General features: G+C 43.0%; 1 protein-coding gene across 1 annotated transcript in view; it reads right to left on the reverse strand.

Annotated features, from left to right (window-relative positions):
- The window catches only part of INTS9 (integrator complex subunit 9), a 943,738-nt gene that overhangs the window by 861,801 nt on the left and 57,688 nt on the right, over nucleotides 1–24,249 (reverse strand). Inside the window, exon 2 of the mRNA XM_044062717.1 lies at nucleotides 2,079–2,165. Coding sequence (XP_043918652.1) covers nucleotides 2,079–2,165 — 87 coding nt within the window. The remainder of the gene's footprint in view (nucleotides 1–2,078; nucleotides 2,166–24,249) is intronic.

Here is a 24,249-nt window from a genome sequence, read left to right on the forward strand (position 1 = left end):
GGCTGCCTGCAAGCAGTTTAGAGACATCTGCAGGTTCCATAGTTGAAGCATCTCACGGCATACCGGACTCCGACTGGGTCTTAGCAGAGGCCTGCGAATCTGAAGTAGTGGGTATCAGGGGTTGCAAAAGCACCTCAGTGAGTACCGGCGAACTGGCGACTAGCTTAGGAGAAGCGTCGTCGGCAGCTTTGGACCTAGGCGGCCTGCTTCTGTCTTTATCTTTGCATTTTTTTTGGAATGTCAGTAGTCGGGTGGCTTACCAAAGACTTCTCTGGATAACTGAACCGAGTACCAAAATATTTAGAAGCATAAATATACCAACGATGAATAGTTTGTTGTTTAAATAAGGCACAAAGCAGACAACAAGGTATGTCGTGGTCAGGGCCTAGGCAAAGAATACAGTACGAATGAAAATCTTTGAGATATTTGCTTTTCACAAGAAATACAATTATTGACTTTTACTAACATTGGTTTAGAGCAAGAAAATGTTTCCCCAATGGGGTACTTAGCTTTGGTTTTAGACTTCGGTTCTGAAACTCAAAAACGAAAATTTCATGAGTCGGCCGATTGGCACTTGCGAACTGCTTCTCCTTTGGGCACCGCATGGCAAGAAAGACTGATGTAATGGTGTCGGCTGCATTCTTTATACCCCTGACTACCTGACGTCATGGAAGATGAGACAGCAACTGATGCAAGACCCAAGACTTTGATAATCAGGCCGACTGAGGGCTACTGCAAGCAGATAACCCAAATGTGATGACTACAACAGTGAAACACGAAGAATATCAGCAACATCTTACAGCCCTGTGAGTTGTGCAATATGGGTGCATAGAATTCCTTATTTACAATAAAGTCAATGCAGTACAGTTAAGCATTATTATTTGTATACATTCTGGTTAATGTTTTATTCCCTGTTACACCTTGGCTATGTCATGTACAAGCAATCTTTGTCAAATGTCTTTAAGGCAATTTTTTTTCTTTGTATTGGTAAGTGCATTTATTACTTGTTATTATCTTTGTCATTGTAGCCTGGGTTGTGGCTGAGGCCAGTTCACTTTCCTGGTTGACAAAGTATAAATAAATATAAAGTAGAAAAAAGGGGTGTGTGAACATAACAGAAATAATGTTGAAACTAGTAAGTACTTTTTTATTCTGCATCATTTATGAGAGAGAAAAAAAAACTTACCACTGAAGGCATTGGGGAAGTTGCAGACAGACTGACTTTGGAATCCTTTTCAGTACTTGTCAGCTGCACATGATACAGCAAGGGTAATTTACTGCAGTTTGAGTTTTCACACCTCAGGATGAGGTGTGTATGTGTGTGGGGGGGTCTGTAAACTACTTTAGAACTACAAAAGAATCCCTTTACAAAAGCCTATTTACATACTTTCTTTTGCTGGAAGTAGCTAACAGCTATTTATAGCACAGAACAAGCTCTGACAGACACACAAAGAAGGCTTAGTAAAGGAAACGTAGAAAAAAAAACTCTATTATAGAAGTTGTGTTCGATGGCAGTGCTTCACACTCCTGCCATTCTATCTGAATGGCCTGAGAAAACAATATCACTTCCTTATGTCTAGCATGACTCATATAAATTAAACTTGAAATGTATTCTGGGAAGAAGGAATGAAAGCAAGAAAATAAAATCAGGTTATCAAGGCAGGCCGCATCAGCCTCCATTTTGTGGGAAGTACATTAAAATTATAATAATTTTACACCATCACTAATTTGTTATAATTATTTAAACTATAGATGCTTTTGTTTTATTTTTGAAGATTGCAAAATTATTTTTCTTAGAATGTTTTGTGATAACCTGGAGCTTTTCACCCCGGGCCTCCACTGAAAATGGGCTTCTATCCAGTCAGACTTTCCCAGTAATCAAATGTCAATAAATAAATAAAAGAAGCAAGTGGAGTAGTTTTGAGGCATTAGTACAGCTCAGAAAACAGACACAATGAAAAAAAACATGTTTTTTTGAGTTCTAAGGTGGAGTTTTCCTTTAAGCAAAATGTACTGTAATTCCAAACAGAAAATGATTAATATGCAAGATACCTGTAACAATGTACATATTCACATACCTCTGTAACTCCTTGTTTTTCCAGTAGAAAGCAGACTGTGCTTTTGGGACACGTTCAATAAAGGTCACGAGTTCCTCCATTAGAAGTCTGTTAAAAATAAAATGAAAGCATAAAATGGCTTGGGGTGATAACCTTCTAGTGACCACACACAGAAAACTATACTTCTTGATTTTTGTGTTTGAATAGTGAACTGTCAATTGTCGAAGTGAAAAAAAAATAATGCTCGGCATCCAATTTCTGAAAGAATGTGTGTGTGTGTTCTTATCCCTTTGGCATTTCCTATAAAGACATCTCCTTCACCATCTACAGCAGCACTTATGCCTGGCTTAGACAAACTTAGATGGGGCATGGCACCATCCTCCTAATCTGGGTCAGGTTTGAGATCAGGAATTACAGAAGCTAGGCCTAATACCACTGTAGTATTCCCCTCATAGACTTGAATGAGCTTTACACTGATCAGTTTCCCTTAAAGTAGGCATGCAAGTAGGTTATCCAGCATCTGTGCTACTATTGTAATTAACATGACATCAAATTATAAAGTTATACCCAACTTCCCACCAGTTGAAGGTACAGGGTCTCAAAAAGCCTACTGATGCTTGTGTTACTCAAACAACTGAGAAGAAACTGTGAAGTTGCAGAGCTATATGATTTGTTAGTGCAATGTCAAGAGTTTAATGTCAAATAAAATAACAGATTTTGTCTCTACATAATCAAAATGGAATTAAAAATGGGTAAAGCTGCATGCAAGTCAAAAAAAGAATATGAATCAGAAACAGAGAGAGAATGAGGAAAAGGCTGTAATTGTGAACAGAATGATAGCAATGACAGGAATGAACACCAAGCAGATAAAATTGCATGCCATGCGACTATAAACATAACTAATCAAGTGTCCTGCAGGTAAATCTACTGTGAAGAAGATGAAAGGAAAACAAAAATCACTATACTGATATGTATTCACAAGAAAAAGTAATGTTTTATGTTAAGATATTTGAATGCAACAGAACAAAGTAATGAAAGTGAGTTATCTGTAGGGGCAACAGAAGTCAAAGAGCAGGCATCACCCACAAAAGAGAAATAAGACAATCAGGAAGACTAAGACTTGTGGTAAACTCAAATGTTTGAAGCACAGAATCTGAAAGGAAGTGAATCAAAGCCTACATGTTATGCTTCAAGTCACCATACAAATCCGCTGAATTTAACAGTGGATTTTAGTGTTACTTCTACAGAGGAGATTGCTTACTTAAGAATATAAAAACAAGAACTACAAGATTCAGATTCATTTAGCTGAAATACAAGCACCAAATACAGTCAGTCATTTGATTAAAGATGCTTTGAAATGATGACAATAATTTGTAGTATAAATGCCCAGCTACAGATATAACTCTACTTTCTTTGCACCTGCTATGGCTGCTATGGCACCTGCTATGTTAGTAAACTAACTGTAGATGATGCTCTAATGATCAATCCGGCAGCAACCTTAGCTATATGTGTTGCATCCTGGCCAGCTTCCAAAGCTTAAAGACACCCTCCACATGCCCAAACCATTAACCAGCTTGAGCAGAGTTGAAGATGGAGTGGTTTAGGCACAAAGCCTTTCAGAGCTTTCAGACCAGCTAAGAGAGGGAGGCTAGTGCTCTGTAAGAGGTCAATGCTAATAAAATAAAATAACAATTTTCACCCTGGCAATAAAAACATAAAAAATGGGGTGAGGGGGGTGTACTGCAGCAGTAATCACTCAAACATCTACTGTTGTGGTAAGTTTACTTTCACAACTGTACTATGTTCAACAGAAGGATCGTTGCGGCAATAGCCTTAGCTATATAGGTAGACTACCACAGATTTGACTGGGAAAAGGAAAGGTTAAGTTCCTTCAATCCTTAGAATATGGTCCTAGAAAGTCTGCCCTAGACCTGGAGGAGGAATCTAGTTTGTAGTGCTTTGTAACAGTGTGTATAGAGGGCCAAGTTACCTCTTCTATAACACTTTTAATATCCAACTCTTTCCAAAAAGCTACAGATAAAGCTAAAGCCCTGACAAAATGATTCTTGACCTTGCCTACAATTGCCCAATAGGTAATAGCATGAGACCACCATTTGTCAGTTTTCAAGATTTCAAGGATACAAGCTCAGGGCCTAGGCAGGCCATTTAAGAGCACATTAAATTAATAACCCAGATATAAATACATACATTTTAAAACCAGCCATTAATTATTGTTTAAAGGCATCTAATGACTCAGTACTGTGTGTATTTGGTAGTAGGAAGCTCCATAATCAACCTGCACTCCGACAGAAAAATGAGCATTTGCTTAGTGTTTTGGAGTAAAACAAATCAATCATTAGATAGTTAACCTGAACGTTTACATTATGATTACTAAAATAAGCATCCAGTAAGAAAGAAAAAATCTCATCCTTAAGGAATCTGAAAATAAGGATCAGATTTCCTCTTAGAAATTGATACCCCAGAGAGACAGAGAGAGAGAGAGAGAGAGAGAGAGAGAGAGAGAGGAGAGAGAGAGAGAGAGAGAGAAAGAGGGAGAGAGAGGGAGAGAGAGAGAAAGAGGGGAGAGAGAGAGAGAGAAAGAGGGAGAGAGAGAGAGAGAGAGAGAGGGAGAGAGAAAGAGAGGGAGAGAGAAAGAGGGAGAGAGAGAGAAAGAGGGAGAGAGAGAGAAAGAGAGAGAGAGAGAGAGAGAGAGAGAGAGAGAGAGAGAGAGGAGAGAGAGAGAGAGAGAGAAAGAGAGAGAGAGGGAGAGAGAGAGAGAGAGGGACAGAGAGAGAGAGAGAGAGGGAGGGAGAGAGAGAGAGAGAGAAAGAGGGACAGAGAGAAAGACAGAGAGAGAGAGACGGGATGCCCTAAGCTACTTTTGTAAAAAAAAAAAAAAAAAAAAAAAGAAAATGAAGCTATCCATTTTTCCAGTAATTTGTATGTTCTCTGGATACATTCTAATTTCTTTAGGCGAGATACCTTGTACACACAAAAATGACCCACAATATTCAATTATAGTTCATACATTCAATATAAATAAGGGGAGCAAGATTCTTTTGACTTAACTAATTATACTATGCAGAACATTCCTAATCAGTTCATTAATACCTTCAAACAATTTACTTAACATTCTCTTCAAATTTTAAATCAAAGTCTACCAGTATTCCAAGTCCCTTACTAGTCTCTTTTAACGGTCTATATTAGAACATTGAAGTTTCACAACTTCGAATGTTCTAATATCAACCCCTAATTCAGCGAACGCTAAAAATAGCGAAGCTACAGAAAACAGAATTTTTTCCTAGGGAAAGAATTTGTTTTTCCGTTTCTGTCGCTTCGCTATTTTCAGCACTGTGGTGGAAAGTTACAGGTCGGGTGCAGGTAAGTGTGCGATTGGGCGTGGGTTAGGTGAGTTAGGGTTAGGGTGCGGGTGAGGTGGGTGTGCGATAGTGACGGACCTTAGGGTTAGGGTTTGGGTCAAGGTAAGTGGATAGATAGTGGTGTATGTACAGTTTAGTGTAGGGTTAGATGTAAGATTTTGGGTGTGTGTGTGTGGATTGCTGTGTGTTTGGTGTGCTTGTGTTGTGTGTATGTGTTTCGGCACAGCAAATTTTTTCCCCAGGAAAAAATTTGCTATTCTGCATGTTCGATGCTTTCAGCATTCGCTGAATAGGGATCGATATTAGAACATTCGAAGTTGTGAAACTTCGATGTTCTAATATAGACCCAATTTTAACACAGGTTGTCCTTTTTTCTTACTTTCATAAAAACTTATAACTGATTAGAGTTAGTTTTGTCATAATAATATCAGAGTTGTCTGTGGACATTCAGGGTATGGAGGATCCTTTCTCCCTCTTTTTTAAGTTCTGGAAACAAAACAGAGAAATGGATAACTTGGCTCAAAGTAAACTCAGATACCAGTTTAGGCATAAAGGAAGGCTTAGTTTTTAAGGAAACCCTTTCTTTGCGGAAAATGAGATAAAGAGCCTGCAACTCAGACACTCTTCTTGTAGAAGTCAGGGCAATCAGCAAAACTATCTTCCATGTTAAGTACCTCAAATCTGATAAGCTGGTTCAAACAGAGCCAAAAGTTAATTTTTCTAAATCAAAGCTCAGATTCCAAAGAGGAGCCACCTGTTTTCTAGGAGGCTTAGTATGCAGCACCCCTTTACAAAACATTTTAACCTGGAATGCACTGAAAGGGGAAGATCCATTTGCAGACATGAAGAGAAGAGAAAACAGAAGTTGTCCCCTCACAATCACTGTACTGTTCAATGTCTTGACCATCCTCAGATAGTGAAGAATCTCCTTTTCTCTTACCAGGAACACCAGAACTAGTAGGGTCAAGGGCATGAAGTAAGCCCTGAGCTAAGCCCAATAAATCACTAGTGTCTAAGGTAACAGGTGAAGATAAATGTCTGACTTTTGATTCTTTTTGACAGGAAATTCTAAAGCAGACAATCTTTTGATAGGTAAAAACTTCCCTAAGGACAGGCACCCCAGTCTAACTAGGTAAAAAGATATTCCCTGCCCCTTTTTTCAAGGCTGACAAGAGTTGCTCTCCCTTGCCCTGGTGGCTGTTGTTGTTGTGTCTTTCGGCTTTTCCCAGTTAGGGGTCGCCACAGCGGAACTCTGGTCCACTAATGATTGGCAATAGATTTTTCCGTGCCGGGTTGCCAGCCCTGACGCACAACCTTCAACGAAGGTACTCCCATTCACGCACGTCTCCACATAGAAGACGCTCTAGCTGAGAATCGAACAAGACAACGTCTTATTGGCTGTAGAAGCTACAAAAGAAGTAGCCAAGGAAAAAGATGAATTGTCACTGAAATCAGAGAAGCCCATCTGCATCTCAGGCAATTTAATAAAATGTTGAAATGGTAAAAGGTTAATTGGAATTTTTTTTTCTCTTTGTGGATAGAATAAGGAAGAACTGAGGAACTGGTAGGTTGCTCTAACAGGAGGCTGAAAAAGATGCCTTAATCCCAGGAAAAGTGGCTGCAATAGTTGGCAAAACAGTTAAGTATTTACAAAGTCAATTTTTCTACTAAAGAGACAGTGAAAAGCATTTTAAACAATTACCCTGGTCCCAAAAGTAATTTAATACCCCGTTTAGGCAGGAAAATGTAATTTTAACTTACTTTCTACTTTTGAGGAAAGAAAGCTAAAACTAGCACTCCTAGTAAAAAGTGACTAAAATGTCCTGTGACATCTATTAAAAAAAAACTTTCACAGCTTACACAAGTACTTTTACAGAAAAGTCTGACAGAAATAAGATGTGGACATTTTTTTTTCCCCAAAGGGAACTTATGCACCCAGTAATAGAGAAGCATTTGACAACCATTGATACTTGATCTCTTTCTTCAGTTCTGCTCAAGCTGGTTAATAGTTTGGGTGCATGGAAGGTGCCATTAAGCTTTGGAGGCTGGCCTGCTGTTATATCCTTAGGAGGATATAACCCATATAAAGAACAGTTCTGTAAGAACTTACCATAACCTTAGATGTCCTTCTCTTCCATGTTGCAGTATTCATCACAGTAGGGTGGGGAAGGTTGCTGCCTGCAGCACCAGACATCAGGCCAATATACCAAATTCTTTGGAGCAGTGGAGTACGTGCAACATCTTAGGTCAGAGCCATAAACTGACGTTGTCTATAAAAGTGACATCTGCATGCACCCCCTTCAGAATGGACTGCCGCATACAGTAGTACCCCTGAATGTGGGAAGGAAAAATAAAAGTAAGTCCCTTCAGACTCGCATGAAGACCAGACCATAGGGTACTTGATAGCCTGTTTGTGCTGCTGACGTTAACTGGATGAAAGACTATGTCCCCACAGGTAATTAACAGGTGAAGAAGGTAAGGAGTTTAACAAAAGAGGGGGACTGAATACTGCGACATGGAAGAGAAGGACATCTAAAGGTTATGGTAAGTTCTTACACAACTGTTCTATGTCCTCCTGTTCTCATGGTGCAGTATTCATCACATTAGGGAGAGCATCAAAGCTTTTAGGTATGAGCCTGGGTGGAGGTATGTGGTCCCTGGTCAACGAGACCTTGTAAGATAGAGCTGGTAAACCCAGCTCTAGCTCTGGAGACTAAATCTAGTTTGTAACGCTTGGTAAAAGTATGAAATGAAGCCCAAGTAGCAGCTTCTAAGACAGAGGCGTGGTCTACTGCCTTGAAAAAGGCAGCTGAGGAGGCAGCTGCTCAGGTGAAATGGGCTTTAACATGTCCAGGTAAAACTTTGCATTGACTGGACTAGCATGTACAAATGGCTTTAGAGATCTAAGAAGAAATGGAATGTTTAGAGACTGCCTTCCCTAAAGCCCTTGGGTGGAAGAAAATGAACAGATGGACAGGCTTTCTAATAGGTCTGGATTTGTCTAAGCAATACCCAAGTTGGCTGTGGACGTCTAAGGAATGAAGAGTCCTTTCTGAGGAATTTTGAGTTTGAGGGTAGAAAAAGTACAGTTGTGTACACTTACCATAAATGTAGATGTTCAAGTGTATTCACTGTTGCAGTCATTACATTTGGGTAATCCTGCTGGCAGGTTGCCCTCAGTCGGCCTGAATTCCAAAGTCTTGGGTCCTGCGTCGGCTGCTGTCGCCCCTTCCCTGACGTCAGGTCGTCAGGGGTATAAAAGAAGCAGCCAATGCCATTTTCTTCAGTTTTTCTTGCCCCAGATGTCAGGTGCCCCATAAAAGAGTAGCCAAAATTTATATATATATATATATATATATATATAAAAATACATACACCAATATAAACTTCACCTTCATCTACAAGCAAATACACCACATATGTTGCATAAATCAGAGAAGGAAAGAAAAGTTCCAGCAGAAAAAATGGGGATGGCGGGTGGGTAACCTGGACTGCAACTATACACAACTGTACTATGTTCTTTGTGTTTCACTGTTGCAGTCATTACATTTGGGTAGAGTCCCAAAGCTATGGTTGGGAGGCTGGAGCTAAACAGCATTAGGAGCGGCTATGAGGCCCTGCAGAACTGCAGTGGCAAAGCCTGCCCTGGATTTAGAGTAGAGTGGCAAATTATAGTGCTTTGTTAAAGGTGTGCACTGAACTCCAAGTAGCAGCCTCTAAAATGTCTTTGGTTTGTACTCCCCTGAGAAAGGCTGCTGAAGTGGCTGCAGCTCTGGTTGAATGTGGCCTAATGCCCTTAGACACTGGCTTGCCATGGTGTAAATAGCAGAAATGAATGCAGTGGCCTATTCACTTTGAAATAGTCTGCTTTGAGATGGCTTTTCCTTGTGATCCTGCAGCATATGCCACTAGTAATTGCTCTGTCTTCCTGAAAACTTTGGTTTTGTCCAAGCAGAATCTAAGTTGTCTGTGTACATCCAAAGAATGCAGAATTCTCTACCCCTTGTTCTGTGGATTTGGATAAAAAGTTGGCAGATGAATAGTTTGGTTAAGTGCCACACTGGACACCACCATAGTCATAAATGTTGGGTTTGTCCTCAGAGAGACCCTGTCTGGATAAAACATGATAAAAGGTTCCACAGCCATGAGTGCTTGTAGTTCTGAAACCCGTCTTGCAGAAGTTATTGCTAGGAGCAGAGCTGTTTTTCAAGATAAAAACTTTATGTCAGCAGTAGCAGCTGGCTCAAAAGGAGGCAGGGTGAGTTTTTCCAAAACATAGTTGAGGTCCCATGCAGGCATTGGTGCTCTCCTTGGAGGCCTTAAGTTTTTGGCTCCTCTGAGGTACTACTTTAATAAAGGATGAGAAAAGATTGGTGGCTCTGTATTGTAATGAGCCAAAATGGCAGAGGCATGAATTTTAATTGATGAAAAAGATAGGCCTTTGTCCAGCATCTCAGTTAAGTATTGCAAAATCTGAGGAATATTTAGAACAGCTGTATTAGTTCCTTGTGCCTGGTTCCAAGCACAGAATCTCTTCCATTTTCCATAGGTTCATAGGTTCATACTAGGCTATCTGCCCGAGGGCATTTACAAGCCTAGCCCATAGTTTTGTGGCTTATGCCACCCCTTTAGTATGGGGAACTATACCCATTATTTTGCTGTGCCTCTGTCGAGCAGTGACACTGAGGTAATCCCTGGGGTATATCTGCGATCTCCCATCCATTGGTCAAGATTTCTCTTGAACAAGGCCAGCGAGGTGCTCTGCCTCACATATACCGGGATTTTATTCCACAGCATAGGGAGTCTTTGGGTGATGAATCTATCCCTCCAGCACATCCTATTAATAGCCGTGTCGAGGTTTAAGTCTCCCGCCCTTGTGGCTCTGACGGATCTAGACTTTTTGTGTTGAAGCATATTCATCAAATCTGGGTTTGACATGGCCTTGTATGTTAGGCAAAGGTCACCTCTGAGCAGCGTGGCGACTGAATAGAGCTGGAGTTCTTTCAGTCGGGCAGCATAGGACAGATGTTTGAGACCCTTTATCCTTTTGGTGAGGAACTTTTGTGGCCTCTCCAGCTGCTGCAAGTGTCGGGTCAGATACATTCGAATGGGGCATTGTACTCAATCATTGGTCTGATGAGTGATGAGTATAGGGAGACTATGACCTCCCTTGATCTAGATGAGAATCCCTTCATGATAAGGTGGGCAATGTAGAAGGTCTTCCTAACTACTTTAGCTACATGGGTGTCGAATGACTGACTACTATCAACCTGGGTCCCCAGGTCCCTGATAACTTCTTCTGTGCTCAGTGGATTGCCACCTATTTGGTAGCTAGGGGTAACCTTGTTTTTCCCGAAGGGTATGACTATGCATTTTGGCATTTAAGTTTAGGCCATGGCTCTGGCACCAGTTATCCGTTTCTGTGAGACCCTTCTGAAGGATATCTGTGACAGATGTGTTTTCTACTATGGCCCAGTTTGCAGTCATCTGCAAACTTTGTCAGCCATAACCCTCCTGTGTTTGCTTGTACTGAAAAGTAGATGCCAAACAAGAGTGGGCCCAGGACTGAGCCCTGTGGTACACCACTTGTGACAGGCTTTGAGTCTGACATGGCGCCAGCAACTCTGACCCTGTGGGTTCTGTCACTCAGCCAGTTTGCAACCCATCTTGTGATGTATGGGTTAACATTTAAGCTGATGAGTTTTTCAATGATACCCGAGTGGGGTATTGTATCGAAGGCCTTCGCCAGATCGAGGTAGGCTGTATGGACTGCCTTTCCCTCATCAATGGCTTTGGTGACTGTTTCAAAAAGTCAACCAAGTTTAGAAGGCATGATCTGCCTTTGACAAAGCCAAACTGGGATGGATCCAAAGTCTGCAAATTCCCTATGTCTTTATTTATGAGGTCCATTATGATCCTCTCCATGGCTTTGCAGATAAGGCTTGTCAAGCTAATGGGCGGTAATTTCCAGGGTCGGTGGAGGCACCGCCTTTGTGAAGTGGGACCACAGTTGCAGTCGCCACTCCTGGTGCGTATCCAGAGGTAAGACTATGATTAAACAGCTGTCCTAGCTGTGGGTTTAATTCCTTGTTGAGTTCGTGGAGCACACAGCCGGGGACACCACCAGGTCCCATGGATGCTGTGTTTTTTGCTTTGGAGAGAGCAGTTCTCACTTGGGCGTTGGAGATGTTTGGGGGCTGCAATCGCTTGGTATAGATATCTCTCCTTTGGGGGGAAGAAGTTTGCACTGAACCTGTCAGCCAGTATGTTGGCAATGTCTGTAGGATCAGTAATCTTCACATCATTTTGAACTAGTTCTGAGCATATCTGGGAGTTTCCTCCCAGGTTTCTAACATAGCTAGAGAAGGCCTTATGATTGTCTTTTGAGTCTTTAGCTATTTTTCTCTCAAAATTTGCTTTGGATGATTTTATGAGAGCTCTTAGTTTTTACTTATAGTGATCAAGGGTGTCTTACCTTTTAAGGATTTTGCTCTATCTTGTAGTAGCTTCCTCCTTTTGTTGTAGAGTTTGTTTATGGCTGGGGTCCACCAGACTGGACGCTTGCCTTTGGTACAAAGAGTCTTTGTTTTGCTTGGGATTGCCTTATCCATGCAGTCCTGCAGGTGCTGGTAGAAGGCATTTGTAAGTGATTCAGCGGCTTGAGTACTGTTTTCCGCCTCGGGGCCTTAAAGGAGACCACACTAGTCTTTAGAAGTGTGAAGTCGGCTTGAGAAGTTCTTTACTGTGGTCTTTTTATTTCAGGTGGGGTGGGATGAGGACCTCCAGCGAGATTAGTTTGTGATCTGATCTCACCAGTGAGGGGTATACTTCGGTGTTGAACATTGTGCTCCCATGTTCGTGATGATGAGATCAAGTATGTTTTCTCCTCTTGTGGGGATGGTGACTAGTTGTTCCATGGCATTTGAGTTTATGAATTCCAGGAACTTTTGGGCTAGGGTGTTTGGGCTTGAGTAGTGTTCCCAGTCTATATTAGGGTAATTGAAGTCACCTAGTATGATGGTGTTTGGTGATACATTTATCCCCTCTAGTGTTTTCAGGAAGGCCATGTGAGGTTCCTGAGTTTGTGAGGGTGGCCTGTAACATGCTACAATTTGCAGAGCAGTCTTGCCTATGGTTAATTGCACCTGGATGGTCTCCGATGCATCGTGCGTTGCCACCAGTCTTGAGGTGTGGGTGTCCTTGATGAATATGGATACCCCCTCCTTTCTTGGTATTGTCCGGATTTTGGGGCGGAACGCATGATAAGAGGTAAAACCTGATAGTGCTGGGGTGCTCTCAGGAGCCTTGAACCAGGTTTCTGTCACTGCACAGACATCGATGTTCTCCATACTGAGAAGGGCCTCGTGCGTGCATTTTGAGATTTAGACTTCTGGCATTGAGCAGCATTACCCTTAGTTTCTTTCCTTTTTTGTGTTCTAGGGTGGTAGGTTTAGAATTTGAGCCTTGCCTAAAAAGGCACTATGGGGTGGCAAGAGCCTTTGCCAATATCCGAATCCCAGGGTGACAGGTGCAAGCCGTCCCTTGAAGCAGCGTGGCTTGTCCAGCATGTCATCCCAGGCAGACAGACATTGGATCCCCTTTGAATGACACCAGAGTTTAAGCCAATTGTTAAAGCTGATCATCTTATCTCTGTATTGTGGCATCATTCTTGGTGAAGGTAGGATACTGCTCAAAGTCAGGGTCATACCTGTCTGGGCTACATAATCAGAGAGCTCCTCAATGTCTCTTTTCATGTAGTCCAAGGAGTGCGTCTCAGGTCGTTTACACCAGCGTGGACAATGACTGAGTCGTATTTGTACCTGCTGTTGAGAGACCTGAGTGCTTGCGTTATGTGGCAGATTCTAGCGCCCGACAGGCAGCTTACTGTGACCTTCTCCTTACTCAGTCTGGTGAGCGGGACGTCAGTGTGTCTGACTATGGAGTCACCAATGACTAGTGTGTCTGGCATTGTGTTTGGCCTTAAGGGCTGTGACTGTTTGACACTCTGACTGTGAGGTCTATGTGTTGCAGGTGTTGTGTTCTGAGGTGGTGGTTGTTTGGGTGTCTGCTTTGGTGGCCTCTGCTGTTTTGGTAGATTTTTGATCAGAGCCACGAGTATGTCTTTGTGTGTTTATGTGTATGATTTGAGGTTGTGATGGTACTATGTGAGACTGGGTCTATAGTGTGTGTGGTAACCTTCTCCTCCTGACTGGTCTTGCCAGTCCTATGTTGAGAGAGCTCAGCCTCCAGTTTGGCCGTATAGTTGCATCTCTCGCATGTATTTGTGTTTTGTGGGAGGAGGAGAGGGTTGTCTGTGTACATGAGGCAATTGTAACATTGCCTCAATATTCCCAGGTTCACCAGCTGAGCAGGAGAGGACACTAGCAACTGATCCCTCGACATGCTAGAAGGACTAGACAAAAAAAACTTTAAAAGAGATTCCGGGGGACGTGGGTGACCGAGAAATGGGGGTTTGCCTTTTGGGGTGCTATCTATAAGAGTGCCGTATCAAGGTAATAAGTACTGTAGGAGCAAGTGCTAGGTTTAACAGATAGAGAAAAGTCTACTTGGAGTCAAGTAGAGATGAACTTTTTAGGTATTAGAGAAAGTGCTAGTAACAGGGATGCTTAAAGGTAAGATTGAAAAGAATGCACTCTGCAGTGTGCACTAGAGAAGTTAGATATGAAAGTAGGTAACTTGAGTTTTACCTGTTTAAAAAGTTAAGGCTTAGTGGAGAGTTACTATTTTTAAAACAGCAAGATGGACTGAAAGGGGTGGTTACTTTTGTATTTTGGTACTATGAAATACTGTAGGATGGCCAATAAATTTAAATAATTGAAGGGGTGGGATTTCAAAAGTGATGGTTTTGTGATTACTCACATAAGCCAGTGAAAGTAGAGAGAAATGAGATATATGGTCAGACTAACATAAGAGGCGGGCAACTAGAAAGACAGTGGTCTGCCTGACTCAGAACAGAGAGAGCTGTGGTCTCTTTTGAAGTTTTAATATGCTGTTAAAACAGAATGCAAGCAAAACACAAGGTAAAGAAAACAAACTACAGTATTCAAAATATAGAAAGGCAATACAGAAATACAAAAAATAACAGCAAACAACCTTTCCTTCACAGCAAAGTGTAGCAGAGTCTGGATGAGCCTTTCTGGCCTTCCAGCATAAGATTTTCTAGTACTAGGCCTTCTGGCTTCCAAAATGACATCCATCACAGCTTTACTGAGAGGTGTGTTTCGCATGACTACATTATCCGCCATGCTGCCAAGTTTAAAGTACTGAGTTGGCTGTGCAGGACCCGATTGTTTTGCTGGGAGAGTAGATAAGGTATTTGAGGTAAGGTCCAAGCTGGGCATTGAGACAAGTTCCTTAGGATTGGATACCAGTACTGGCGGGGCCAGTCTGGGGCAATCAGAATCATCTTTGGCTTCTCCTGTCTGACCTTTAGGAGTACCTTGGGGAGGAGAGGCAGTGGAGGAAAGGCATATACTGATAGGTTTTTCCAGCTGAAAGAAAGGGAGTCCACTTTCAATGCTTACCTGTGATAAGTCCTTGTGCAGAATCTTTTTAGTTGGTAGCTGTGAGGGGAGGCAAATAGATCTATGTCCGGGCACCACCATTTCCTTGTTATCATGCTGAAGACTTGTGGATCCAGCTGCCACTTGTGGGGATCCATGAGGTTTCTGCTTAGTTCATCTGCCAGAGTGTTTTCCTTTCCTGGCAGGAATTGGGCCTGCTGATGTACTTGGTAAGTCAATGCTGTGTCCCACAAAGTCATGGTTAGTCTGCAAAGGGGGTAAGAATGTGTGCCCCCCTGCTTGTTTATATACCACATGACCGTGGTGTTGTCTGTCTTTATCAGTAGTTGTCCCGGATGAAGTAGGTCCTTGAAGGCTGTCAGGGCATTTTGAACAGCTAGCATTTCCTTTTGATTGATATGTAGATGCATTTGGTTTGAGGACCATCTGGCCTGAATGCATTTTCCTGCCATGTGGGCCCCCCAGGCATAATCTAAAGCATCCGTTGTTAGTGTCTGCCTGGCTGGGGACAAGCCTTCACCCACCATTGAAACTCCTGTTGCAGGCAGGGGATGAGAGCAATCATTGTTTCCAGGCTGTGGCAATGTTGAGTCCAAACACTTTTTAGGTACCATTGAAGTTTCCTCATATGCAGTATAGCATATGGAATTAGTAGGATGCAGGATGCCATGAAGCACAAAGCCAGCAGAAATTTTCTTGCAGATAACTGGGCCTTTGTTGCCAACATTTTGAAATAGGTAGTCAGTTGCCTTTGTTTGTCTGGCATGAGATAAGCCATTTGGGCAGTTGCATTTAAGCTTGCACCCAGGAATATCATCTCTTGAGAGGGTACTAGTTTTGATTTCTTTTTGTTGACTGTGTACCCTAGGCATGTTAGAAGTCTTTTCACAAATGCCAAATGCTGTAGAAGAATGTCCTTGTTCTCTGCTTGAATTAGACAGCCATCCAAGTAAGGATATATTTGTAGTCCTCTTTGTCTGCAGAATACAATTACTGGTGCCAGGCACTTTGTAAAGACCCTGGGTGCAGTAAGTAAGCCAAAGGGCAGTGCAGAGAATTGGTAATGCATTGAGCCAGCCTTGAATCTGAGGTTTCTTCTGCATGATTGTCTGATTGGGACATGCAGGTATGCCTCTTTTAGGTCTAAAGTCACAAGCCAAGCATTCTTGCCCAGCATGGGCAGAAGCTGCTGCAAAGTCAACATTTTGAATTTTGGTATATCCAGGAATGTGTTCAGAATAGATAGGTCCAGTATTGGTCTCCAGGCCTTGTCCTTTCTGGGTACCAAGAACAGTCTTGAGTAAAATCCTTGTCCCTGCTCTTGCTCTGGTACTTGTTGAATGGCCCCCATGTCCATGAGGGATGAGATTTGTTTTTGTGCCTCTGCCCATTGATGTTTTGGGAGATCTGGCCAGCCGTTTGCCTTTGGCAGGGTATGGAAATGGAACTTATAGCCTTGTGACACTATATTTAGAACCCACTTGTCCTGGGTTATAATGTGCCAATTTTGAGAAAAAAGTGCTAATTTTCCCCCTAAGGGTGCTGCCAGGACATAAGTGCTTGGTGCCGGCAGGGGGAAGTCACTGGGACTGTTTCCTGTATGGCTGTGATTTGCCTTCTCCAACTTTGGAGGTAGAAGCACCCCATTGCTTTGACCTGTAATGAACCTTATTCCTGTGATCTGCCTCTAGGGCATCTGGATCTGCCCCTTTGAGGTCTGTCTGACACAGGAAAGGGCCAATTCTTTGTAGGCCAGTGTCTACTAAACCTAGGTGGCTGTACTTGTAAAAAATCTTTGACAGTTTGCATAGATTTAGCTTTGTCCTCCATTTTCTTTAACACCTCTCCTGCCTTAACACCAAACAAAGTATCATGCTGTAAAGGTGCATCTAATAATTTAACTTTAACATGATCAGGCAGATTTTGTTCCTTTAACCAAGCATGCCTCCTAATTACAGAACCTGTAACTGCGGCCCTGCAGGAGGCCTCCAAAGAATCAAAACCACACTGCAAAGTATGCTTTCCAACTTGTTCAGCTGCATGCAATAAATCCTGTATTTCCTTGTTTTCTGCACATCCAGAGTTTAACAACATTTTCTGTTTAAGCAATGCCATGACATGCTGCTGATATTTGAGCATATGAAACTGACAGTTTTAAGGCCCTTATAGCCAAGGTAGCAGATGTGTAAACCTTTTTTCCCCCATCTATCCAGTGCCCCAGAATCCCTGTCAGAGGGGGTAGGGTTTTTTGCAGCAGAAGCCTTAACTCCTTTGGGACCCTGTGAAATAGTTTCTGGGTCAGCAGCAGGGTTTTTAAAAAGGAATTTATGAGAGTCAGGAACCCTGTAATATCTGTCAGGCTTAACAGGAGCTGGAGGTAAGGAGTCAGGGGTCAGACTAGACTCCGAAAACACATCTACAATATCTAACACAGGTGGAATGGCTAGAGGCCTGTGTTGAGGTAGAAAAAGGAAATCCCTGAGCTTCTTTTTAGATTCTGAAAAATCTTGGCTCTCCCAGAAGAAATGCTCTCTCATGGTCTGCAAGGTTTCCCCAAAAGAATAGTCCTCTGGAGGAGAAGCTGAAGGTATAGATTCTTCATTATCAGTATCCTCATAGGGGAGTAGAGAATATTCCTGATCAGAAGAGGAATCAGAAGAAATAGAAACCTGACCTGTAGATTCATAGTCAGTCTCTTGCCTAGACCTCTTATCAGGAGAGGGGTGGGAACCCCTGATCAAGGTAATCAAGTCTTCGGCCATTTTGAGCATCTGTTTTATGGGCATAGAGGCCTGTCCACGTGGCTCTTGAGTTTGTTTCTTTGCTTTAGAAGGTGTTTTAGTCTTTGCCTTTGAAGCTGAAGTCGGTTTAATGGAAAGATGTTTAGGTCTGAATACACCCTCAGAAGCCGGTGCCTACTCAGCGGCTCCGGACCCATCTGAGGGAATAGTGTCCGAGGCTCCAATACCTTGAGTTTCTAGCAGCATAGCTGACTCCATGTGGGAGTCAGTAGCGGCCTGCGACTCTAAAGAAGGGGGCGTCGGGGGCTGCGAAAGCACCTCACTGAGAACCGGCGAACCGGTGACTGGCTTAGGAGAAGCTTCGTCATCAGTTTTGGACCTCGGTTGTTTATCTCTCTCCTTTTCTTTGCGTTTTTTGTGAACTCCGGTAGTCGGATGACTATCCGAAGACATTTCTGGATACTTAAACCAGCGTCCAAAATAGTTTAAAGCAAAATCATACCTACGCTTAATAATACGTTGGTCCAATCTAGCACAAAACCGACAACCAGAAACGTTGTGATCAGGTCCTAGGCAAGGAAGGCAGTAAGAATAAAAGTCCTTATGAGGTATTTGCTTTCCACAAGAAATACAATTATTAACTTTTTCTGACATCGGTCAGGAGCAAGAAAAAAAAGTTTCCCCAGCGGGGTACTTAGCTTTATTGAAGACTGAGTCTGAAACTCGAACACAAAAATCTCAGGAGTCGGCCAACCAGCACTTGCGAACTGCTTCTGCTTCGGGCACCGCGCAGCAAGAAAGACTGGAGAAAATGGCGTCGGCTGCTTCTTTTATACCCCTGACGACCTGATGTCAGGGAAGGGCGACAGCAGCCGACGCAGGACCAAAGACTTTGGAATTCAGGCTGACTGAGGGCAACCTGCCAGCAGGATTACCCAAATGTAATGACTGCAACAATGAAACACGAAGAACATCAGGAAGGGAAGGTTAATGGTCTGTTTTAGTGAGAGCTCATTAGCCACTTTTAGGTTCATAGGTATGTACTAGGCTAATGGCCCTGGAGCCTTTACAAGCCTAGCCCATAGAAGTGCCCTGTAATCGTGCCGCCCAATGTTATTTCCCAGTGCCTCTATCAAGTAGAGCCACTGGAGTGATCCCCAGGGTGAACTTTCTATTTCCCATCCACTCATCAAGATTTCTATTGAAGAGGGCCAGTGAGGTGCTCTGATTGACATGTATGGGAAGTCTATTCCAGAGCATGGTCAGTCTCTAGGTTATGAACCTGTCCCTCCAGCATGTTCTGTTGATTGTGGTAATGAGGTTGAGGTCTCTGGACCATGTGGTGGGGAGGGATTGGGATTTCTTTAGATGTAGTGTTTCTAACAGAGCTAGGTCAGACATGGCTTTGTAAGTCAAGCAGAGATTGCATCTTAGTAGACGATATGAGATGGAGAATAGCTGGAGTTTTTTGAGTCTGTTCATGTAGGACATGTGTTTAAGGCCTAGGATCCGCTTTGTGAGGTATTTTTGTGGCCTTTCCAGCTGTTGCATGTGTCTAGTGAGGTACATGCCAAATGGGCATTATACTCGATGACTGGCCTAATGAGGGAAAAGTAGAGAGAGATGATGACCTCTTTTGTCCTGGATGCAAAACCCTTGGTAATGAGATGTGCCACACAGAAGGACTTTCTGACCACAGTGGCAATGTGGTAGTTGAAGGAGAGGTTGCTGTCAACATGTGTCCCCAGATCTCTTATAACACCTTCAGTGTTCAGTGGGCTCCATCGATGTGGTAATTAGTGGGAACCGAGTTTTTCCCAAAGGGGATGACTATTTATTTTTTGGCAATAAGCCTAAGGCCATGGTTTCGTCACCAGTCATTGGTCTCAGTGAGGCCTTTCTGTAGGATGTTTACATCACTTGGGGAGTTAATAATGGCTCCCAGCTTGCAGTTGTCTGCGAACTTGGTCAGCCAGAGTTTAGGCATGAAGGAAGGGTTAGTCCTTAGAGAGATTCTGTCCTTATGGAAGGTAAGGAGGGATGGCCATTAGGGCTTGTATTTCTGATACCCTCCTGGTGGATGTGAGGGCCACTAGCAGAACTGTTTTCAAGGTACATAGTTTCAGGGATGCTGAGTGTGGTGGCTCAAAAGGTGGCAAGGTAAGTTTTTCAAGTACAAAATTTAAGTCCCAAGGTGGAGGTATTTGTTTGCAGGGGGGGGGGGGTCTGATATGGAGTACCCCTTTCAGGAACAGCTTGACCTCCAACCTTGATGCCAAAGGAGGGACCAAAGGCAGACAAGCAGAAATGGCAAATAAATGGCCCTTAACTGAAGAATATGTTAGTCCTGAATGAAGAAGCTCACGCAAGTAAGAAAGGACCATGGGTACAGAAATGGTTAAAGGGTCCTGTTTTTATTTTCGACACCAACTAGAGAGTCTTTTCCATTTTGACACATAATTTCTCCTGGTACTAGGCTTTCTGACCTTTTGCAGAACATTGAGTACATCCTCTGAGTATAGGTGTATAAGGGGATTAGAACCCTATCACCCATAAGGTCAGTTTGCGATTGGTCACCTGAGGGTGTACTGGGGATCTCCTGTCCTGTGTGAGTAGGTCTAATCAGTGGGGTAAACTGTGATTACTGCCCTTGGCTAAAAGGTGGAGAAGGGGAAACCAATGCTGTCTTGGCCAAAAGGTGGTCACCAGCAGGATTTTTGGTTTGTCCCTCTGAATTTTCAGAAGAACCTTCTGAATTAGTGTGAAGGGGGAAATGCAGAGAGATGCATCCCCACCCAAGAAAAAGAGAAGACATCCACTTTCCAAGCTTGAAGATGTGTATCCCTTGTGCAAAACAGAGGCATCTCTCTGTTCTGTGAGGAGGCAAAGAGATCTGCTTGCGGAATACCCCACTTGTGAATAAAATCCAGGAACACTTCTCTGTGAAGCATCCATTCATGAGAAGGTGCTGATGTTCTGCTGAGGGTGTCTGCCATAACATTCTCTGTTGAAGGAATGTACACTGCTAGCAGGTGAATATGAAGTGCTGATGATGCTAAGTGTGAAGATATGTGAAGGCTGCCAGCCTAGCTAGATAGGATAAGTCTGTCATTTGTAAATATTAATGTAAGCCACATGCTTGTTCTCTGTTAAATGTTGAACTTTAAAAATCTAACCACAGTGCACTGTGCTGAAGGAAAAGCTGAAAATTCAAGCATTGTATAATTGTTTGATCTCAAAACTCGGAGTGGAGATGTCTGGATGAAGGAATTCTTGCTATTGTTTTGAGATCAGAGTTAATTGCTAGAATTTGCACGTATAATGTCTTTTATTGCTGTAGCTTCCTGACCAGGTGCAAGATCAAAAAGGCTGCTAAACGTAGCCTGGGAACCAGAGGAAAAAAATGATGTAATCTGAAATGAGCCAGTAGTACTGTGCGATCAATTTAAGGACAGAGAGACTCGGTGCATTTTGCATTTTGTCTTCAGAACATCCAACATCCAGCACTGCTTTGCTCTATATGCAAGTTTACTTTAGAGCTGTGATTGCTCTTAGATATAGCTAGAAAATAGGAAGTTTAGACTCGGTTTTTTTTCTGTACTGATGTCAGAACTATTCTACTGTATTATTTTAAGCATTTTCCTGTGATCTCTGAACTCTTGACTAGCACTGTGTAGTAAGAGGTATCGTCTTGTATTTTTATTTATTAAATATTTTTAAACCTTTCAACTGTGGCTGTTTTGTGTAGAGGTAATTTAAGCTCCAGAGTACATTGCATGTATATAGTGGTACTGTAGAAAGGCACTCCAATAGTCTTGCTGATCAGTCACACTTACCAGTTGGGTAATAATATTGCTCAGTAATAATTGGACACCCTTTGATAATGGCCTTATTATTAGTTGATATTAGTGGTTGGTGGCGGTGATTAGTACCTTATAGCCTGGCAGGAAGGAGCATAGCTGGAGAACCTGTGCCAGCCTTCCCCGGGAGTGTCTGTGTGTTTGTATATAACTCATATCTCAAAGTGTGTGTGTCAGCTACTTGAGCAGGGACACGAAACACTGGTTGGACAGAGAGGGTGCTGGAGGTTTTAGCTTGATCACTAGGCTGAGCTCTGTACCCTATAGCTGTGCCAGTGGAGAGTCTTATTGGGGATCTGGAAAGAAAGGGAGAAACCAGCTCCAGACTGACTGTGATCTCTGTGTGCTCTTAAGGGGAAATTGTACTTTACTGTGTGTGTATTAGTTATCTTTCCCAATGTGGACGCCCCTCACCAATGTTAGTGGTGAGGATTGAGGCTCCCTGATTGCTGGGCCAGTGCACAGGCATCACACTAAGGTCCAGATATGTGTGGATAGACTGCAAAGAGGGTAAGATCTCGTCCCCCCTGTTTGTTTATGTACCACAGGACAGTTGTATTGTCTGTGATTACTTTCAGTGTGCCAGACAGTAGGGCTATTTTGAAGGTCTGTATGGCTAGAGGAAGTGCCCTCATTTCTTTGACGTTGATATGGTCTCTGAGTGTAGACCATTTCCCATGCACAGTGTTTTATTTGTGGTTGTGCAGTAGCACTGCTCCCCACCCTATGTCTGAGGTGTCTGTAAAGGTCTGCTGTAAGGGGGGAGGTACCTGTAAGGGTTCCCTGGTTGAGACTCATGGCAGTAATCTACCATTGTACTTCTTTCTTAAGGCACGGTAGGAGGGGGAGAGGGGTATCCAGAGGGTTACAGTGTTGACTCCATAGTGTCTTCAGAACCTACTGGACCTTTCTCATATGATGTCTTGCCAGAGGGAGCATGGGAATCAGGGATGCCATGTGACCTAACATACTTAAGAATTCCCTGGCTGGTGTAAGAGTAAAGCAATAAGACTGTTGAAGTAGAGGGTGAGGTCCATTATGCTCTGATCTGGAATAAAGGCCTTCATCCTGTCTGTTCTGATCCTGCACCCAAAGATGATTAGGTCTTGAGTGGGGGTGAGGTGGGATTTTCCCTTGTTTACAGTGAATCCTAACTGTGCTAGGGTAGTGGTCACCTTTTGTAGGTGGTGGTGGAGGGTTTGACGGTCCTGATAAAGAATTAACAGGTCATCTAGGTATGGGTATATTTGAATACCCAGAGTTCTGCAGTGCGCAATCACTAGGGCTAGGCACTTTGTAAACACTGAAGGTGTTGTGGAGAGCCCAAAGGGTAATGCAGAAAATTGAAAATGCAAGGAACCTATTGAAAAACATAGGAATTTCCTGTAGTCTGGGTGTATAGGAAGGCATCCTTCAAATCCAGAGTTACCATAATGGCCTGGTTTGGGATGAGGGGTAAGAGTAGATGTAACGTGAGCATTTTGAATGTGGGTAGCTTGAGGAAAAGGTTGAGAACAGTTAGGTCCAGAATTGGTCTCCAAGGGCCATCTTTCCTTGGTACCAGAAACATTCTTGAATAAAAACCCTTGTTTATTTGTTGAGAGGGTACCCTTTCTATGGTGTCCTGAGCATGTAATTGTGGGAAATAGATGAATCTGGTTTGATGGAGGATGTGGAATCCCATGGAAAGGGGGCAAAGTCCACCAAGTCATAAAATAACCTCTCTGAATGATGGAGAGGACCCATTTTTTTCTGATGTGATTTTCTGCCAGGAGGGTAGGGAAAGGGTGAGATGAAGGGAGAGAGGTGTGTTGTGATGTAGAGGTTTTAAGTCACAGTGGAGGTGGTCTGGCTTGGCCAGACCGACTCAGAAAGGTAGTGGAAAAGGGTGTGGAAGGGAATCTTGGAGTGGAGTTTTTCCTAGCTTGCCTTCGTCCCTTTGCCTATGGTAGAGCAGAATGGGAAGACTGTCTCCTAACAAAGGAAGCCCTTTATGGATAATTCCTATGATACCTGGGGATAGGCGACACCAGTAAATGCTGCATATTTTGTAATTCCTTTCTCTTTTCTTGAAGGGATTTGAGGAGTTCTGCTGAAGTTAGTCCAAAGAGAGCCTTGTTATCAAGAGGTGCATCTAACAGTTTGGTTTACACATCCATAGGTAGGGGCTGTAGTCTCACCCAGGAGTATCTCCTCGGAACGGAGCCCGAAGCTGGAGATTTTGAGGAAGCTTCCATAGCATCATAGCTGCACTTGATGGACTGCCTATTCACCTGAGATGCTGTGGAAAGGAGGATGCGTCTTAGAAGGTGAATCTGGTACATCAGAAAGGAGAGTTGAGGCTTTGGAAAGGGTGTCCAAAACATACCTAGCCATGTGGGTTTGGTAATTAAGGGCTCTAACAGCAAGAGTGGAGGAGGTATAGACCTTCTTGCCTAGCCTATCCATGAATTTACTGTCCTTGTCAGTAGGGTAAAGAGCAAATGAAGGTAGCTGTCTGGATGATTTATCAGCAGAAACTGCTAATAACTGTTGGATCTGCAAGGAGGGGGGGGTAAACAGGAATGGAGTGTCCTGAGGTACATTGTAGAACCTGTCGGAAGTTTTGAAGCTGGGGGGTTGGGAAGCAACCAGAAAGGCATCTTGAAAGGCTGGAAGTAAGGGAG

This window comes from Protopterus annectens, chromosome 2.part1, assembly GCF_019279795.1.
Source record: "Protopterus annectens isolate FY-2018-M chromosome 2.part1, PAN1.0, whole genome shotgun sequence".
Classification (NCBI taxonomy): domain Eukaryota; kingdom Metazoa; phylum Chordata; order Ceratodontiformes; family Protopteridae; genus Protopterus; species Protopterus annectens.